The sequence below is a fragment of the Leiobunum rupestre genome, chromosome 11 (assembly GCF_980474605.1).
Source record: "Leiobunum rupestre chromosome 11, qqLeiRupe1.1.hap1, whole genome shotgun sequence".
NCBI lineage: Eukaryota > Metazoa > Arthropoda > Arachnida > Opiliones > Sclerosomatidae > Leiobunum > Leiobunum rupestre.
Window position 1 is genome coordinate 38,536,270 of NC_143394.1, and position 18,223 is coordinate 38,554,492.

At 36.3% G+C, this 18,223-nt stretch overlaps 1 protein-coding gene across 1 annotated transcript; it reads left to right on the plus strand.

The window, feature by feature from the left end:
• The first annotated feature begins 10,549 nt into the window (after positions 1 to 10,549).
• On the plus strand, positions 10,550 to 13,548 carry LOC149922544 (uncharacterized). Its single transcript, XM_090163117.1, has 4 exons — positions 10,550 to 10,872; positions 11,774 to 12,016; positions 12,089 to 12,298; positions 12,367 to 13,548. The coding sequence occupies exons 1-3, from the start codon at positions 10,820 to 10,822 to the stop codon at positions 12,291 to 12,293; spliced, it is 501 nt and encodes a 166-aa protein (XP_090019243.1). The 5' UTR covers positions 10,550 to 10,819; the 3' UTR covers positions 12,294 to 12,298; positions 12,367 to 13,548.
• Positions 13,549 to 18,223: the final 4,675 nt, after the last annotated feature.

The window sequence follows — 18,223 nt, forward strand, 5'->3', positions numbered from 1 at the left end:
CTCAAACTACCCATAAAACCTCCCAAAAAAAGGCTTCAAAAAGACATGGAGGGGCCTCCAATTTCCAGCCTATGTAGGAATAAATCTCACTGACTCATATCTTCACATTCAAATGTTGCCTTCTTCACACTCCAATGTACGATGATTGTAGGTACATTTTAGGAATTTTACAAAATCACCACCTAAAATTTCAGCAATGAGGGCGCCCACGTTTTGGATCTAGCTACGCCAATGATTTACAATCAGTTGGAATGTATTAGTTTCCACATTGTAACGGAACAGCTGAACAGGTAAATGTCGACGCGTAATTATTTAAACCCTCACCCTCTCACTAAAATCGTCATTACATCAACAACGCGGTTCGTTCCTCTCTCTCTCTCTCTCCAGAATTCTCTCTTCGATTTGGTAAGTTGGAATACTTCCATACTTTTATGTGTACAGCTCGAAAGAGCATCAAGCGCCGATATAATCTTTAAAGTATGCACTGTAATTGCCATAAAGTATTTAAAATAAAGCGTTTAATAATCACCTAGGGCTAATACCCAAGGCACCACCCGATACTGTAACAAAGTAAGCTAATTTGTTAGCTGAATAATAAACAATTTAAATGTTCATATTGTAAAACTATTAATAAATGACCTAAAAGACCAGTGGCGCATTAGGTAAATAGGTAGTGTCATACTTAGGTTATTATGTTACTTATGGTTTAAGTAAATATATTAAAAATTGGTGGGCAAGAGGGGGCCCCAAATTGTAGTGCCTACGTGGGAAAAACTCCTGGCGGCGCCACTGCAGTAAAAGATCTCCACAATTTCAATACCAAATTTTTTTAACGCCCAATCCATACTCACAGAATCGAATAAAGGTGCTACTACATTTCATGCTGAATATATTGTCGAACACAGGAAAATAAATACGCTTTAGAAACGGAAGCTAATAGAATCTAAGTGTAATTTTGTTTATGGAACATGGAATGAATAGCTCTTTAAGAAACCCATTTTTGCACGAAAATATTTAACGTTTGAATTTATCAAATTTACATAAAACCTCGGAAAAATTATGAATATATTTAACTGATGATTATTTATGCAGTCGTAGGTTCCCATAGTCTTACATGCTATTAACTTTGTCCTCAAATATCTCGGATCACAGACGGAATTTTAAAATAATAACTTTTAATTGTCATAGGTGTATTTGAAATGGTATTATAAATATTTTATTAAAAAAAACACCTACCAGGTGCCACTTTTGCCAAAAATTAGTTCTAAATTAGTTAAATTTGACATTGACTATCTATTCTATTGTTCCTTGTAATTCCACCGTACGGCCAAAACACCACAATTCTTAAAAGTATTTCAAACAGAAAATTAAATATTTGCCACCAACAGAGATCTGCTGATCTTAATTAATTAATGCACCTCAGTGTTCCAAAAATATCACATTTTTGGAATTTTGAGCATACTGAAAGTCTGAAACTAGTAGACGAAAATCCCCGCTGGACGGACAGGATTTCTGTAAGAGTACCTCTAAGTAGGGCTAGAAATAAGAACCTAATTAGAGTTTTTCTGCATGAAGTGTAGTCTGCAAGTAGCAAGGAATGACTTATGAAAAATACTTTTTAATTTTTATTATATAAGCAGAAATCGAGTGAGGTTTGTCACTGTCCGGTAAAATGGGGTCCCTGAAAATCGGGGGTCCTAGGTGCGCCTACAAATCGGGAAGTTAATATTATTAAATATTATTAAATAGGCCCAACAGCTTCAAACACAAAACACCCCCAATGGCAGTTTCTAGCTTAGGCTTTATTGATTATTATATTTGTTGTTTTTATTTTATAGTTTACTTTGGAATCGTTCAGCACGTGGTTGATACATAATGGCGAAAACGAAAATGTTCGTCATCTGCTGCATTGTGTTTGCATCTGTAACTCTGCAAACTATTTATTCCGAAGATAATATAGCCCCTTTAAACAGTAAGAGTGATTCCAAACATAACCACCAATTAATAATTTATTCAATTTTTTACTTCTGAAATCGGCTGTTTTGATACTAAATTCAGTGATGGACATTTAGAAAATTATGTTTTCTATAACATAATACAAGAATAAAGGAATTATTTTAAAGGCCACTCAGTTAATTTTACCATTAGTTTATTATTACGTTCCACAGTGGGTTATTTCAATATCATCCGCGTCTTAAGTTTTTGCCGAAAGGTAATTAAAGTGCAGCTGCCTTGTCGTCATAGTGATAAATTTATTTTTAAGTTGCATATTATTGTTGATAGAAGCGCTAATCTTTTTGGTTTTAAAGTGAATTATACGTGAATCCACACATAGTTATCAGTAGCTATTTGGACTAACTGATATAAATATAGGCTTTGGTCCCATTCGACCGAAATCCCATTCGTTCGAAAACGATTTAACATTGAGTCCCAATCGATCGAAAATACCCCAATTGTGCGGTTTACAGCCCAATTTTGCACGTTTATATTATTTTTATAGTACATCAAATTTCGTTTTTATGAGACGTTTTTTAAATAGGTTTACTTCTTATATAAATAAGTGTTGATAGTCTTATTGGAGCCAGTTAGCTAAAATGGAGAAAATAGCTCACAAACGAGGGTTTTTGTATATTAAGAATGATTATTTGTTTCGCTTAAACAAAACGGTAAATAAATCTAGTTATTACCACTTGCAAATATATATTTGCAAATATATATTTGCAATTCAACGAAAGATACGGATTTGCAATTAAAAACTATCACGAAGAACAAAAAAATCCGAAAAAATCGAATGAAGAAGTCGCGTTAGCCTTACTCGACGCAATTGCTACAAACTTAACCATTCACATTAAAAAATGAAATTGTTCGAATTATTGTATTCTTGATATAAATAAAAAGTTCAAAGCATAAATATATTTATAAAAGTGCGCCACCCTAGGGAAGTGAGAGACTAACCTAACCTAACCTAACCTAACCTTACCGTTAGTACATCTGTAGCAATTTTGTTTAGGTATAACGTTTTTTGCGTACCCTGCTATATCTCGGGGCAGAAGTAAAAAACCAAACAAAAGGTCCCAATGAACCGAATCCGCCTTTTGGGCTATATTTCGGAAACATATTGAATTCGGTCGAATGGGATTTCTGTCGAATGGGAATATACCAAATATAGACTTGTGGTGTAGCTTAACAGAGAGTCAATATATAGACGTTGATCTCAATTCGAGGGCTTGATCACTTGGGTAATGTATTCATTTGCACTGCATTAGGTAGTCTCCCATCAAGCGCGCTGTCGCTCAAAAATGGTTTCGATGGGAAATATTTCTTAACTTGGCTAGTTTCATTGCTTTCGTAAAATTTTAACACGCATCTTTTCGATTGAACAATAATATAAAGGGATAAATATTAACAGCAAACTTATTTTGTAGTACGTAGTACAGGGTTTTATTTTAAGAATTACAAGTAATTTTTGTCAACAATCCCGTAAAGGCTTAGAGATCGAGTCAACGACAATCGCCTTTCTTCTGATAGGCTTAAAGCAAGTCTCAGCTCCGACTCGTTACGGATGGTACTCAAATTGTTGCCAAAAATAAAATCTAAACAAGTTAGTGAAGCCACAATGGGTTTTGGAAATCGGGTCCCTCATTTAGTATTGCGCTACAGTAGCTTTTAATTAGTTTCTGTATATACCAATAGATGGTAGCACATGCTATAAGCGTATTTTTTCGCGTGCTTTTATTAATTTCTGAAAGAGCCGAGAATTGTTTCAAAGCAACTTTCGGCTCTATCATTGCCACCGGTATCAGTGTTGTTCCGAGCGATTTCAGAAACGTACTTCCTCCAATCACGGAACGTAATTTCGAAGCATTTTTGGGGGAAAACGTACTTTAGGATTTTCCACTTAGTACGCCATCTATGAAACCAATTTTATTCCTTTTTTAAATGGCAAAAGATTGAATCCGGCATTGTAACTGCTGTCAACAATTACAATGCCCTTGAAAACAGCATGAATGTCGCTTTCAATAGGGGGCCATACAACTGGAATTCGGAGAGAGCAAGCTTCTTTGGTTGTGAAATTAGACCACATAATATTTATAAAACTTTCAACGAACTCCAAAAAGTTCAAACGTTCTAAAAATATGAAAAAAATATCAAAACATATTTTCGAATCATAAATTCCAAACGTACTACAACGATTAAATAAATCCAAAACGTATATTAGTGCTAAAAATTTTAAAACGTATTAAAGAAGTACAAATGTACCGCTCGTAACAACACTGAGGTCCGGTATTATCAAAAGGCTCCTGTTATTAGAGATGGCTATGAATCTATCCAATTCTTCGAAAAAAAAACGACTTTAGTGGAGAGCGTGGTGCCATCTATCAATGGCAAAGAAAGCTAAAATTCAAAATAGCCAAATGATAAAGCCATTGTAGAGTATTACATTTAGACAACTTAAACTCTTTTTAGTGGGCTTTAACCTAAATTATATATCCCATGTAAAAATGTTTGTTTAAAATTACTGTAATTTATGTTATTGGCCAATTTACAACGTGAGGGGTACCTATAAGTATCTTGTTTTGATGTCGACGATAGCGACCTCTGTTGAAAACAGAGCTACTTGACGTCGAGCCGACACTTGCTTTAAAGGGGCTGGAAAGTGGGGTTTTGAAAAACGTCACCCGTGACGTCATTAACGAAATTTGGCGCGTAGAACTACTTTTTCTCAAGTTCGCGAAGACGTAAACAGGCACCGCTGTGTTGGGATTTTTGTTTGACGAAATCCAGCGTGGTCTTGGTTAGTGTTAGCTGAGCTCGTAGGAAGTTTTAAAATTTCATTAATCTTTATTAAGATTTAGTTTAGTGAACAACAAATGTTTAACGAAAAATTAATTTGAGTGATAAGGTCTTTTGGTAGTAGTGTGTTCGTAATTTTTTAAATTATTATTTACGAGTTTCATCGAATTTTGTAAAAAAACACTAGATAAATCGAAGCCAATTTCTTAGGGCCTTGGTTTCACTGGAGCATTTTGATCAGTTCTTTTGCCTTTTTACACATATCTAATTCACCAACAAGAGATATTTTCGTATCATCACGTTTCCGTTTTTTATTTGAATTAAACTCGTTCATTAATTTCATTATAATTAAATAAATATTAAAATACTAGAACCAAAACCACGTCCACAAAGGCCCGAATATCTTAGTTCGCGTATGAATACCTGTCACTAATCTCTCTCGGGTCGCTCCTCACTATTTTCAAAACATCTCCGTCAGAGTCAAATTCCTCAAGCGGGGAAAAATGAAAATAAAGCAGGGTCCGCATTTTTTTGGAGATACCACGTCACTAGACGATTTCAAAACCCCACTTTCCAGCCCCTTTAAGAGATTAGTTAAAACGCAGAAAGGCATCGCTCGTCCTAGTCATTGATGGTAGAATGGATAATGATATAGTTCGATAACGTCGACGTTCTAGGAAACTATATACACTTGGAATGTCTAAGGACGACTATGGTGACTGATGATTATCATTAAAAGGGGCGTGTTTTACAACGGAGATTTTTCTTTCCCGATGTACAAAGCTCATTTCGGCGCGTAGTTGAAATTAAGACTTGTCTCTAATAGAAATGAATTTCCTTCTGCGTTCTTTTTAAAGCAACTAAACACGTGATTTTACGCGAATATAAATCAGTTTCGTCAAGAACATGGCAAATTCTACGAGATATTCAGTGTGAAAACTAATTTAGGTTTCTTAAATTAATCTTCTGGGAAGTCTAATTTTCCAAGTGAGTGTCCTTCATTTTCTTCCAGCGGCGTGTCTTCAACGAATTTGAGAAATTCGTGACACCACCCGTTTCCTCTTAATCTTAAAGCCAGGTTCACACTTATCCCTAATATCGCTTCGTTTTAGATAACTAGTTTTCAAAACCAGCGTGAGAAATCGCTTCGTGTTGGTTCGGGAAGCAACTCTTCCAAGTCGGTTCGCTTAGAATCGCTTTCAAAACGACAAACCGGGGAAGTTAAATTACTCGTATTTTCAAAAATAATGGGAATAAAATTTAAAAAAAATGTCAATAATATTACTGTTTGTATAGTAAACATGATTAACTAATTGTTTTGGGATACATTTTAGTATTTTCAAAATTCTGACCATAATTTGAAATGACGTTAAGCGAACCGGGGTGAAGAACTAAACTGGGTTTTAAGCGTGAGGGTATCTTCCCATTAATTGCGCCGAATCCCATTCGACCGAATTCCGCCAATGTTTTTGATGAAATTAGCCCAAAGGCGGGTTTTGTATTTTTCTAATCGGTGGTAGTGGGCAAATGAGTTGACCTCTTTAAAAATTGCTTGGTTAGGTTAGGTTAGGTTAGATTAGGTTAGGTGAGGTGAGGTGAGGTTAGGTTAGGTTAGGTTAGGTGAGGTAACACTGCATGCTGTTCTGACCGATGCTGAAACGGATAGAACCGAATCCTAAACCCGGAGAAGTGCGGGTTTTTCGGTCGAATGGGATTGGTTTCGGTCGAAGGGGATTCGGCGCAATGGAACAGATTCGTTTTAGGCGTATTGCCTGATTACGTAATCGGTGTTAAAGGTCAACTCGAAGTGATCAGCCCAGCATTTATCTTCGTTAATTTTGATGAATTCCTTTGTCAGAATGCAAGACAAACGACAGATGCGACGGCTCCAAGTGCCCTTCGAAAACAGCCAGATGTTCCGCGAATGATCTGAATGGCGATACTGATGACGACGCCTTCTGCTACTGCACTTGTTCTAAAGGGGAAGATCAGTGCAAAGGCTTAAAGATAGGAGAGGGGCCGAGAGCTTTCTGCGATGAGGGGGATACAATCGCGTGCTTATTTGATAAATGCGTTTGCTTTTAAAATCATATAAAATGCATCAAGCAGTGCCCAAATTAATTACAGAATTATCTTCTAATTTTCACTTGTTCAGAATAATATAGAATGCACGATCTATACTGTAATGATTTGCCCTGCACTAAACTTACATGTATCGAGCACGATTGATATTAAAATTAAAATTTGCAATAAAGCCGATGAGTACCTGTGAATTATCTAGAATATCGTTGTATACCGCTGATTCCCGGATCACTCTTGAACACCATTGAATACCCATGAAAGGTAATTCAGTTTATTATAATTTGATTAGGCTTGAATACCACACAACTATTAACGATTACCAGTGATTACAGATTTTTTTCCCTCAAAAGCTAATAATTATCGAATTCAAATAATCGTGTTCCAATTTTAACAAGTGAATATATACCAATGAGAGTTATTTGAATCAGTTGGGTTATTACGGATATCTGCGTTGAGTTTGCAACTCTTACTCTCTTTACACCTCCTTTTCAGAAGGACTAAATAGAATAGCCGTAAAATCCTGAAACAGACGAACAATCTATGGTGTACAGGTGAATGGTTCGTTTTAGGGTTAAAAGAGTACACCTTTAGTCCGGGAACAAGCAAGAAGAAACCACCTAATATCTTTGAGCAAATTCAGTTATTATCTGCTTTCCCCTATTCATTCCCCTTCTGATTAATTTCGGGTTTTCCCACCTCCCACGATACAGATATATAAATATTGTTAAGGTAAGTTTTATGTTTGTCCCTAACAGCCTTTCCCTTCACTTCAGAGAGTTATCTCGTTGTTTTGGGCCATCGCTGCTGGGGAAGGCAGGGATGACTCATTCTCGGTCGCGTTGTCCACATCCGAAATTCTCCGATAGTGGCGACCTCTGACCCGAAGGGTTTGGAGCGAGGTAAAGTCACCGGTTACGCTTACTGTGAGTCCACAGAGATTTCTTGGTGGGATTTCTTCTCCAGCCAATTAGGTTGGAGACCATTAGCGTCATCCTAGGGGCCCACTATATAAGGCACGTCGGGACACTGGACACGTGTATAATATTGTAAAATATTATAGACTTATGGGAATACTTATACTTTGTTCTGGCGAGTAAATCAGAAGCGTTCGAAAATAAAATAAATCCACACTTACTATCCTAATGGCGGTACATTGTCAAATAAAAGGGATACGTTAACATAGAACCGTTAATACTTAACCTAGGATGATTTCGTATATATATAGTACTAGATCACTTAACTGAAGTTTTAAGTAAAAATAATTAGTTTAAGTTTTGGAATTGGTTTTTACATTCCCAGCTGCTGCAGCTTTGAGATTTTAAATGAACTCTGTGAGAAATTTTGACCATTATTACAATTACTGATGCGTGTGTTAATAATAAAATATAATGAGAAGTTCATTGTTATCAATAATCAGCTAGGCCAATACCCCTTTTGGCCTAAGTCATCAAGCGAATTTTAAAGCCATTAATTCAGGTGGCCGGGTTACAATGCGTAGGAGGGTGGTGGGTGGTGGGTGGCAAGCCCTGCATGCCACGCGAACCAACAGCTCCCTTCACTAACTATTACCGTTAACCGCAACAAGTTTTTATGGAAGGGGAAACCGAAGAGCTCGGCTGAAAACCCCTTAAACCAGTGGGTAGAGAACTTGCAAACTCAACGCAGAAGGAGTTGTTCCGAGTTTACACCCAGTGCCACAAGCTGGGATCGAACCCGGCTCCTCTTGCTGCGAGGCGAAAGTGCTAACCACTCCGTCACCCCACTAAACTTTCAGTTAAATCAGCATTTTCTAAGGCCTTTGTTTTACCAGTGCTTCAGCATTGCGCAACACTAGGCCTTTTTTATGTGGGGGGGGGGCAATAAACACACAATAACCCCCCCACAAATATTTTACCAACGCCCCTCAAAAATTGTATCGTTGCCCCGCCTTATGTAACAGTTCTACTTCGTAGAAGAAGAATTCCATGTATTGCAATATAAATCGAATATATAATGGTTTTAAGCAGAAGTTAACCTTCCTTTAACGCCTTTGCCAACCATTGCAACTTATATTGAAAACTCCTTAATGGCTTTAAAAGTCGTTTGATGACTTAGGCCTAAGGTGGTGCCTTGGGTATTAGCAGGGGCGTAATAACGTTCTAGAAGTTGGAGGGGGCAAAGAGAAACCAAAAGGGGTCTGGAGAATGGTTTTGAATTTTTAATCGAGTGTAGCTTCTCCGAATGCATGTGTACCTTTTACTACTATGTAAATTGGCAGGAAAAGACTGAAATTTAAACACAGTTGAGGTTCTATAAGCTTTTTATGCTTTTAAAATGAGAATTTGAGACTTGTGAAGATTTCTACTGACCAAAAAGTTGGAGGGGGCAATAACATTAGTTGCCCCTGCCAGCAAAATTCTAGGGAGGGGCATTGCCCCCCTTGCCCCCCCTGGTTCCAACGCCCCTGGGTATTAGCATAGCTGATTATTATGCTGGATCAATGAAACTAGTAGGGATTACTTAAGTAATCAGTTGTACCAGCGTTCGAGTCATCGATTATTTGAATCCTTTAATCATTTGCTTTTTTTGTGGAAATCAAACATCAATAGCTACTGATAACTATGTGTGGATTCACGTAGAATTCACTTTAAAACCAAAAAAAATCGCTTCTAACAACAATAATATGCAACTTTAAAAAAAAGGCAACTGCACTTAAATTACCTTTCGGCAAAAACTTAAGACGCGGATGATATTGAAATAACCCACTGTGGAACGTAATAATAAACTAATGGTAAAATTAACTGAGTGGCCTTTAAAATAATTCATTTATTCTTGTATTATGTTATAGAAAACATAATTGTGTAAATGTCTATCACTGAATTTAGTATCAAAACAGCTGATTTCAGAAGTAACTTCGAAAAAAAATTGAATACATTATTAATTGGTGGTTATGTTTGGAATCACTCATACTGTTTAAAGGGGCTATATTATCTTCGGAATAAATAGTTTGCACAGTTACAGATGCAAACAAAATGCAGCAGAAGACGAAAATATTCGTATTACCCATTATGTATCAACCACGTGCTGAATGATTCCAAAGCAATCTATAAAATAAAAATAACAAATATAATAATCAATAAAGCCTAAGCTAGAAACTGCCATCGGGGTGTTTTATGTTTGAAGCTGTTGGGCCTATTTAATAATGTTTAATAATATTCCCTTCCGATTTGTATCCGCACCTAGGGCCCCCGATTTTCAGGGACCCCTTTTACCGGACAGTGACAAACCTCACTCTATTTCTGCTTATATAATAAAAATTAAAAAGTATTTTTCATAAGTCATTCCTTGCTACTTGCAGACTACACTTCATGCAGAAAAACTCTAATTAGGTTCTTATTTCTAGCCCTACTTAGAGGTACTCTTACAGAAATCCTGTCCGTCCAGCGGGGATTTTCGTCTACTAGTTTCAGACTTTCAGTATGCTCAAAATTCCAAAAATGTGATATTTTTGGAACACTGAGGTGCATTAATTAATTAAGATCAGCAGATCCATTTTTAGTTAACACCCTGTATATTAGTTTTTATATAAATATATCTCTTAACATTTCGCTAAATATATGGCGTCATCTGCATAAATAAACCAAAAGAATGTTTTTTTTTTTAAATTAAGCAAAAATAGAAACAAAAAATGTTTATCTTACGTCACATGACGTACGTAATCTTAGCGCGTGTGCACGCACCATTTACACGCGCTAAATAGATGGCGTCATTCGATTTTCTCTGACGTCACGAGACAAAGCTTTATTAGTATAATATTCCTCGCGACTCTTTCACGCGCTCCGAGACTTAAAAATAAGAAAATAAAGAAACGTTAAAACCAGAAGTGACTGTATTGGAAGACATTGTTTTATGTCCTGGCTATTTTCATTGTACTTGGACCACACTTTAGCGATTAATTACGAAAATGAACACCCACTGCACAGTGTCGAATAAAGAGTCGTCACCATTAGTAAACACGTATGTTCTACAAAACTTTCTTAGAATTTAACTCCCTCCTACAAGGCCGACGATCGATCGGATCAAAACGTTCGAAGAGCTACGAAAGAAATATCGTTACTACGGACATTTTGGTTTACGTTAAGATAGTTCTTTGATTTAACTGCGGTAAAACTTATTAATCCGAGCTACTACTATGTTTTCTTCGTGGTGGAAGCTTGGATTAATAATAGTTTCGCTATAGCCAATCCAAAATAGATGTATTCAAACCTTTCCATTTCGGAGTGCGGGCTTTATATTTGACTTAAAAACACGCGTTTGGTTAATTTGACTAACTAACGTTAATATTAGGGCACTAATTTAGATTAGAATTACTCACATTAACACAATGCTGGCAGCGGGCATTAGGCCTTTGCCCAAAAGCGAAAGAATGGGCTCTGTTTCTTAACTTTGCGTCGTCACAAATGCCCAACAGTGGTTCCTAGTCCCTTTTAGACAAAAAACCACCTTAACTATTTCAAGCACGCCTCCCGAATTTATCAGAACTACTTTTGGTCTTTTTGTGACGTCAAAACTATATTATTGTTCGTATGTGGATATATACAAGTCAATAATTTCAGCTAGGGTGCTAACTACAGTTGAAGAAGAGTTACTAAAAATTAACTTTTCCGCAACTCTATAAATGAGAAATCAGTTTGGGGCATCTACTAGACAGGCCAAAAACCTGTGAGGGGAACTTGTAGGCTTGGGTGTAGTCTGCTGTGCACAATAAAGCTAAGTTAAGAGTCCAACTAGTTTTCGCTGCACGTTATGTAGTTGCTGCTAAAATTATTTATTATGTTGGAACAACCGCTATAAACTTAAAATCCACCAAAACTATAATTAATGTTTAAAAGTTCAATGTATTTCTTTTATTATACAGGACACCAAAACACCAATTGAAATATGAAGACCCTCAAGAAGGAAAACAAAGGAAATCAAGAAAAGGTAAGTCTATATTTAGCTTAACCAGACTCACAAGATTGATTCAGAAAGGAGACAAACGTCAAGAGAAAAGCGAAATTAACCAGCGCCACAACATTCCGTTGATCCTGGCCACATGGGCCAGATGGGGCTTTGAAACCATCTCGTCGCGTGCACCCGAGGACGATCAGCCCCAACGGACGTAATAAGCAACTATCTCAAATGCCACGCGAGATCTTGATCAATAATTTTGACCTTTTCATTTATTATATAGGACACAAAACCAGCAATCGAAGGATGGGGACACTCAACCTGAAAAACCAAGGAAATCTAGAAAAGGTATGTGTAAATATATATTAAACAGCTTCACAAGAATTTTTCAGAAGGGAGGCCAAAGTCAAGACGAAAGCGATATGATCAAATTATTGGACTCGGAAGAAACAATCTCTTTGGACTGGCCTGAGGACGACCAACCATAGAGGACGTAATAACCACCGCTAAAGTTTTAAAGGGCTCGAAACATTAGTTAAACTAGACTTATTTTTCGTAAAGGACATTAAAGGACTTTCCTAAAGATCAGCAAAAATTGTTCACGCGAAGTAGTAAAGCCAACAGATGCCAAACGAAGGTGGCTGAGCAAATTCAGAAACAAATCAGACATCGAAATGCAAAATTCAAAAAATTGTAGAAAGGCCCTGAATTACAAAATTTAATATCTTTTGGACCCTTTGGAACAAATATCAAAATTGTTTTTCTTAAAGATAATCAAACTAACTGTTATTATGGTTTTACATGTATATTTCGTTGACGCCATAGTTACCATAACCGTAACTTAGTATTAGGTAGTTAAGTATAAATATTGGCTTTCGTTTTGCCATGGCAACCGAAAACGTTTTTGACAACATCATTTGAAATTTTTCCATTGAAAATAACATGGGAATCTGATGGATTTTAAGGGTCCCCCCCTGTGAAACCTTTTAAAAAATGAAAAAAAAAACATTAAAAATACATTTAAATTGATTTGAAAAATTTAATTTAATCAAGTTTAAATGCAATTCGGTCAATCGGGGGACCCTTAAAATCAATCAGAGTCCCATGTTATTTTCATTGGAAATAATTCCAAATCACGTTGTCAAAAACGTTTTTTGTTTTGATCCTAATGTTTTATTATATTAAATATAAAAATTGTTTTTCTTAAAGATAATCAAACTAACTGTAATGAATCTCAAACGTAAATATATATTCTTATTATGTTTTTTTCTCAAGCCTTACTTGGTGCTTCGTATTAATATAGGTTTTCATTCAAATGTGTTAATTTCTAGTGCATTCAACAAACATTACTTTCTAAAATAGTAACTTCAGGAACAAATATCAAAATTGCTTTTCTTAAAGTAAATATTAACTGTACTTTATGTTTTACATGTATATTTCGTTGAAGCCATAGTTACCATAACATAGTATTAAATAGTTAAGTATTAATATTTAATTTAATTCTAATGTATTATTATATTGAGTGCATTTTGATAAACATTATTATATTATGTAACAATTTCAGGAACAAATATCAAAATTGCTTTTCTTAAAGATAGAATTAACTGTTATTAAAGTTTTACACGAATATTTTGTTGACGCCATAGTTACCATAACCCTTACTTAGTATTTAGTAGCTTAGTATTAATATTTGTTTTGATCCTAATGTTTTATTATTTAGAGTGCATTTTGATAAACATTATTATCTTAGATAAAACCTTTAGGAAGGATTATCAAAATGGTTTTTTCTAAACAAAAACATTTCAAATTATTATATTATGTTAAATTTCCCTGAACTTTTCCTTTTTAAAAAACAATCCTTTTAATCGCCTTACGCGCTTTTTTAAATGTTTCTCATATTATTAACTATTTGCCTTTGTACCGTGTTTGTTTTTTCAATAAAGTTTACTATTCCCCAAACAGTTTGTTTTTATTTCGCCGTCTTTTTAGACTCACCCTCTAGTTATTGAGGAAATGAGACGGTTATTTTCACAATAGTTCTTTTTATAAAATAACCTTGGCCATCTTGTTGAAATTTTGCCTCCCCGCTTCAGCTGTGAATCCGTTTTCTCTCCCACTAAAGAGCTTATGAACTCATTCTTAGGCATTAGCTGAACTATTCCTGGGCAACATTTCAACAAGTTGGGCAAGCTCAAAGACATTTTATAAAATCAACTGTTGACGTTGTCGTTGGTGGTGGTGAATACCCCGCTGCGCTAGCTCCCAAAGGGACTATCCGAAAAGTCGATTGCTCATCAACGGCACTCGATGAAAATTTAATTGGTACGTCGTTTGATCGGTATTATTTCCCTCCGTCAAACCGTTTCGTTGCTACCATTCAAAGGGGGGTTTTCGTCCCCCAAATGCCAAAGGTATTCCTAGGTCGATTTCTCTCAAAGGCACAACGCGCGTGATCATGCATTTAACGAAAGTTCACGATTATCACGCGAAAATTCACTAATACCACGCGAATATTCCCGAAGATCACGCATTTAATGAAACGGTAGTTTCTACATAACGGCACTAAATAATTTCCCAAATTGTTCTCTAAGGTGAGTTATTACAATAGACGCTTTAATGAAACAATTTCGAGTAAATTGCCAAGAAGAAATATTACACTTACAAAAATCTAATTAAAATAAACTAGAAGTTGCCGTTTTGAGCGTTTTTGAAGCTCATGAAGTTAATTGGAGAAGCCGACGCTATTTTCTCAAAATTATTAATTTTACATAGAAAATGTATATGGCAGCCCTGTTAACCAGAAGCAGAAATCTGAGTGCAACGCCTTCAAGGTCCGTAGAGAAACAATTTACAACGCCTTATGGTAATATATATTTAAACCAAACTGATTAAACGAATAATATTGATTTTAAATTAAATGTCCATTAAACTTTATTGGGTGAAAGGGAAAGTAAAATATACTGGACTTCATATTTGGGTTTTCTTAGGTTTAACATTTGTTTACTACGTAGATGCAAAATGTTTATACTAAATCCAATGAAATTAATCATTAAATTAAATATATATGGCAAAAATATTCCAACAATTATGCTTCAAATTGGTTTTGTATTAAATGAGATAGTATAGGTATAGAACGCAAAAAACACACTAATTAATATAAAAGTAGTTTCAAAAATATGCACAAAATATCTAGTGACTACTGACGCGGTTTATTTTTTTACTAAGTCAACCATTTGGAAATTGACTGTTAATCTACAAAATAATAATTAACCACGCGTGCCGATTTGTGGTAGCAGATTCAAAATCTATAAACCTTTGTCTACACGCGTACTGAAGATTTATATACCACCGTACCGTAAAACAATACACACCCTTGGACAGTGCGTCTGAATTTATGGTCGCACCTTCGACGCGAGATAGTCAACCCAGCAGAAGGTGAAGCAATGGGACGACCAATCCCCACTTCGCACACAACAGTGGGAGTAAGAGTGGATGCTATAGCAACTCCAGCCGACACCCTACTTTCGTAGGTAAAGAGTCAAACCCTTTGGAGAGAGCTCCTAAAGGGGATCGACGGGCACAGCTGGCACCGGAGATCCCGGTGTTCCCCAAAAGGCCGGCAAACAGGACCACTGCGCCTTATGCGGAGACCCTCCACCCCACAGCAGGCTATTATTATTATTATTATTAAGGAGGTGTGACATGTTGAAGCGTAGGTGAGTTGCTCTTTGCCCCGAGATGGTGTCTTATTCGATAGCGAAAACTGCAGTGACGCCACCTATCTACACTGCGCGTAACTATTGATCAGAGAATAATGGCGGACCAGGTTATGCGTTATGTTAGATCAATTAGATATAACATTTACGTTTTAACGGCGAATTAATTAGTATTTTCTTGGTAAGAAGGATTGAATGTCTATCTTATAGACAGAATGTAAATGTCACGGCCCACTGCGCATGCGCTCGCATTCTCTCTTTGTACATACATATATACATTCTTTCCAAAAGGAAGTGGCAATGGGATTAAAATAAGAATATTCAGTTGCTTTCTCACCTACACTAAGCCTAGGCGTTCCACGCAATAATTTTAGCAACTATGCGTGTTGTTTTTGATTTAGCAACTTTTCTTCATTTAAAAAATAAATTACCCGATCTAAAACCTCTGTTTCGTTTATTTTTTCTAAATAATTAACATTTGTTACGATAGTTTCTTTAGATTTCACGTTTCTTTAACCTACCCCGTTTCGTGGATGGCTCCATTTTTGAACGGAATATTACGGTAACAATAGATCATATTAGATGGCGCGCGTGAATGACACGAAAAATTGAAGCAGACGAACTTCAGCTACAAAAGCTGCGAGGATGGGCCTCAGAATCCTATCGTCCAATAATCTTAGGAACTTGGAGGAGTGTCAGCCGAAGCAAAATTACCGATAATGCGAATTACGTCCAAGTATTTATAGGAGCTAAAGTGAGGATGGAGATATATATGTATTCTTGGTAAAATGTGATTTTTCGAGGTAGTTTAAGTCATCTGCTAGTATTTCTATATCTTTTTCTCTTCCATCATTAGGTCTGTCCCACGATTAAGGCGAGTGATTTTTAATTTTACAGACGATTTATTAGTTATTATTTTAAAACGTTGTTTGATTACATAAGAAATTAATTTTGTGAATTTAATAGGCGTTTGATTTAGGTGTTAATCGCTAATGGCAGCAAAGATAATTTAAACTCGTACCCTAGATTCGAATACTGAGAGCTTTCCAATTGACGGTTTTGTTACGAAGTGTTTACCCTCTTCCGGCACGTGACCTCAGAAAAATCGGGCTCCATCGGTTGTGGTAAGGCGCAAACCATGGAGCGAATTTTTTCTGAGTTCCGGCGGGAAGTGGGTAAACACTATCGGCAACGCGCGAGAGAGTGATTTCGAATCTAGGGTACGAGTTTAAATTATCTTTGGTTTAGCTGCTACGCTCGATTCACTCGCGACCTACGCGCGCACGAAACCATCTAGCAAATGAGCTACCTAGATGCCTAATAATTTGGTAAGGATTGGGACCTTTCATACATTTCACTGTTCGGGTATTTTGGTCACTCTCCTACGAGGGGTCGGTCATTTGCCTGTTTTGTGTTCGGGATTTTGAATTTTTTAAAAATTCAGGATTTTTATTGTGGATTTTTCATACAAAGTCTATGGGAGCAAAATTCTTGGATTTTGGATTTGTGGATTTTTTTCCAAATTTTGTACGGGATTTGGCCAAATGTCCGGCCCCTCGCTCTCCTAAGTGGCGTACCTTAAAATTTTAAAGGGGCCCAAATTTCCATGAAAAAGGGCCCAAAATATCGAAAATTTGCGAAAATGTTGAAAACTTAGAAATTAATTATAATTTTACCGAAATTTATTATTGAGAAATTGAAATTTTATTCATTGAACACCATATTTTGTTAGCTTTAAGATATGAAAAGCCCGGAAATCCTTCTAAGGGCCCCAAATATTTGAAATAGGGGCCCAACTTACTTTGCTTAAAAAAACCATTTGGCGCCACCACTGAATAAGCAGACGACTATATCCGTGACAGACAGTCCTGAAAATCAAATTATCGATTTCAGAAAAATATTTATCGTACGCCTGAAAATTGAATTTTGTCGAAATATTGACGTCAAATTTAATTAATTTAATTAATTAATTTTATTTTATTTTATTTATGAGAAATCTACAATTTTAATAGCGCTTACATCAAATTTGAACCCTTGAAACAATCTTGATTAAAACAAAATTATCGAACGTCTGGCAATGCTAATTGCAAACGATTTTTTTGCTCTCGCTTTCGAGGTGAAGTACAAAGTGTACCCCAAATTCCACCTTGATTTAGGGGCAAAAAGGTGTGAACAGTTTCAGTTGCCAAGTACCTGCCTAATCGAAAGCGCACATAAATTCTTAGTCGCTTGAGCGGATAGATATGTTATATTTATCTAAAAACCATTTTTTAGCTATCCGCCTTGGAATTTGGGGCTCTAACCCCATCTTGGTTTCGCCGCCTACCACCAATATATACGTATTGCACCGCCCTGGGAACTAGTGACCATTGTGTCCTATTGTTTAAAGTTCAATTGTTTGGTAATCACTCTATCTTTACCCCTAGACCAATTTTTTTCAAAAGATATTATGATTCCTTTGCCACCTTCCTCACCACTGTTGATTGGTCACTCGTTCTAGGGTCCCCTGACCTCTCTGAGTCCTGGAAGGCTTTTCTCACTTTATTAAATACTGGTATTGCTAATTTTATTCCCTTACGTAAACCTCCTTCAGTCCCCAAGCCTGACCCTCGAACGACTCGTAGCAGGGATTTTAAGGCTGCTGCCTGGTCACGTCTCGTTAAAGCTAAAAGCAGTAGCGGCGCTAAAGTTTTTTCACAGGT

Coding starts and splice junctions, on each gene's coding strand:
- LOC149922544 (XM_090163117.1), top strand. CDS start 10,820: ATGAACACCCACTGCACAGTGTCGAATAAAGAGTCGTCACCATTAGTA. Junction 10,873..11,773: donor TCGTCACCATTAGTAAACAC/GTATGTTCTACA, acceptor TTTATTATACAG/GACACCAAAACACCAATTGA. Junction 12,017..12,088: donor GACGATCAGCCCCAACGGAC/GTAATAAGCAAC, acceptor TTTATTATATAG/GACACAAAACCAGCAATCGA.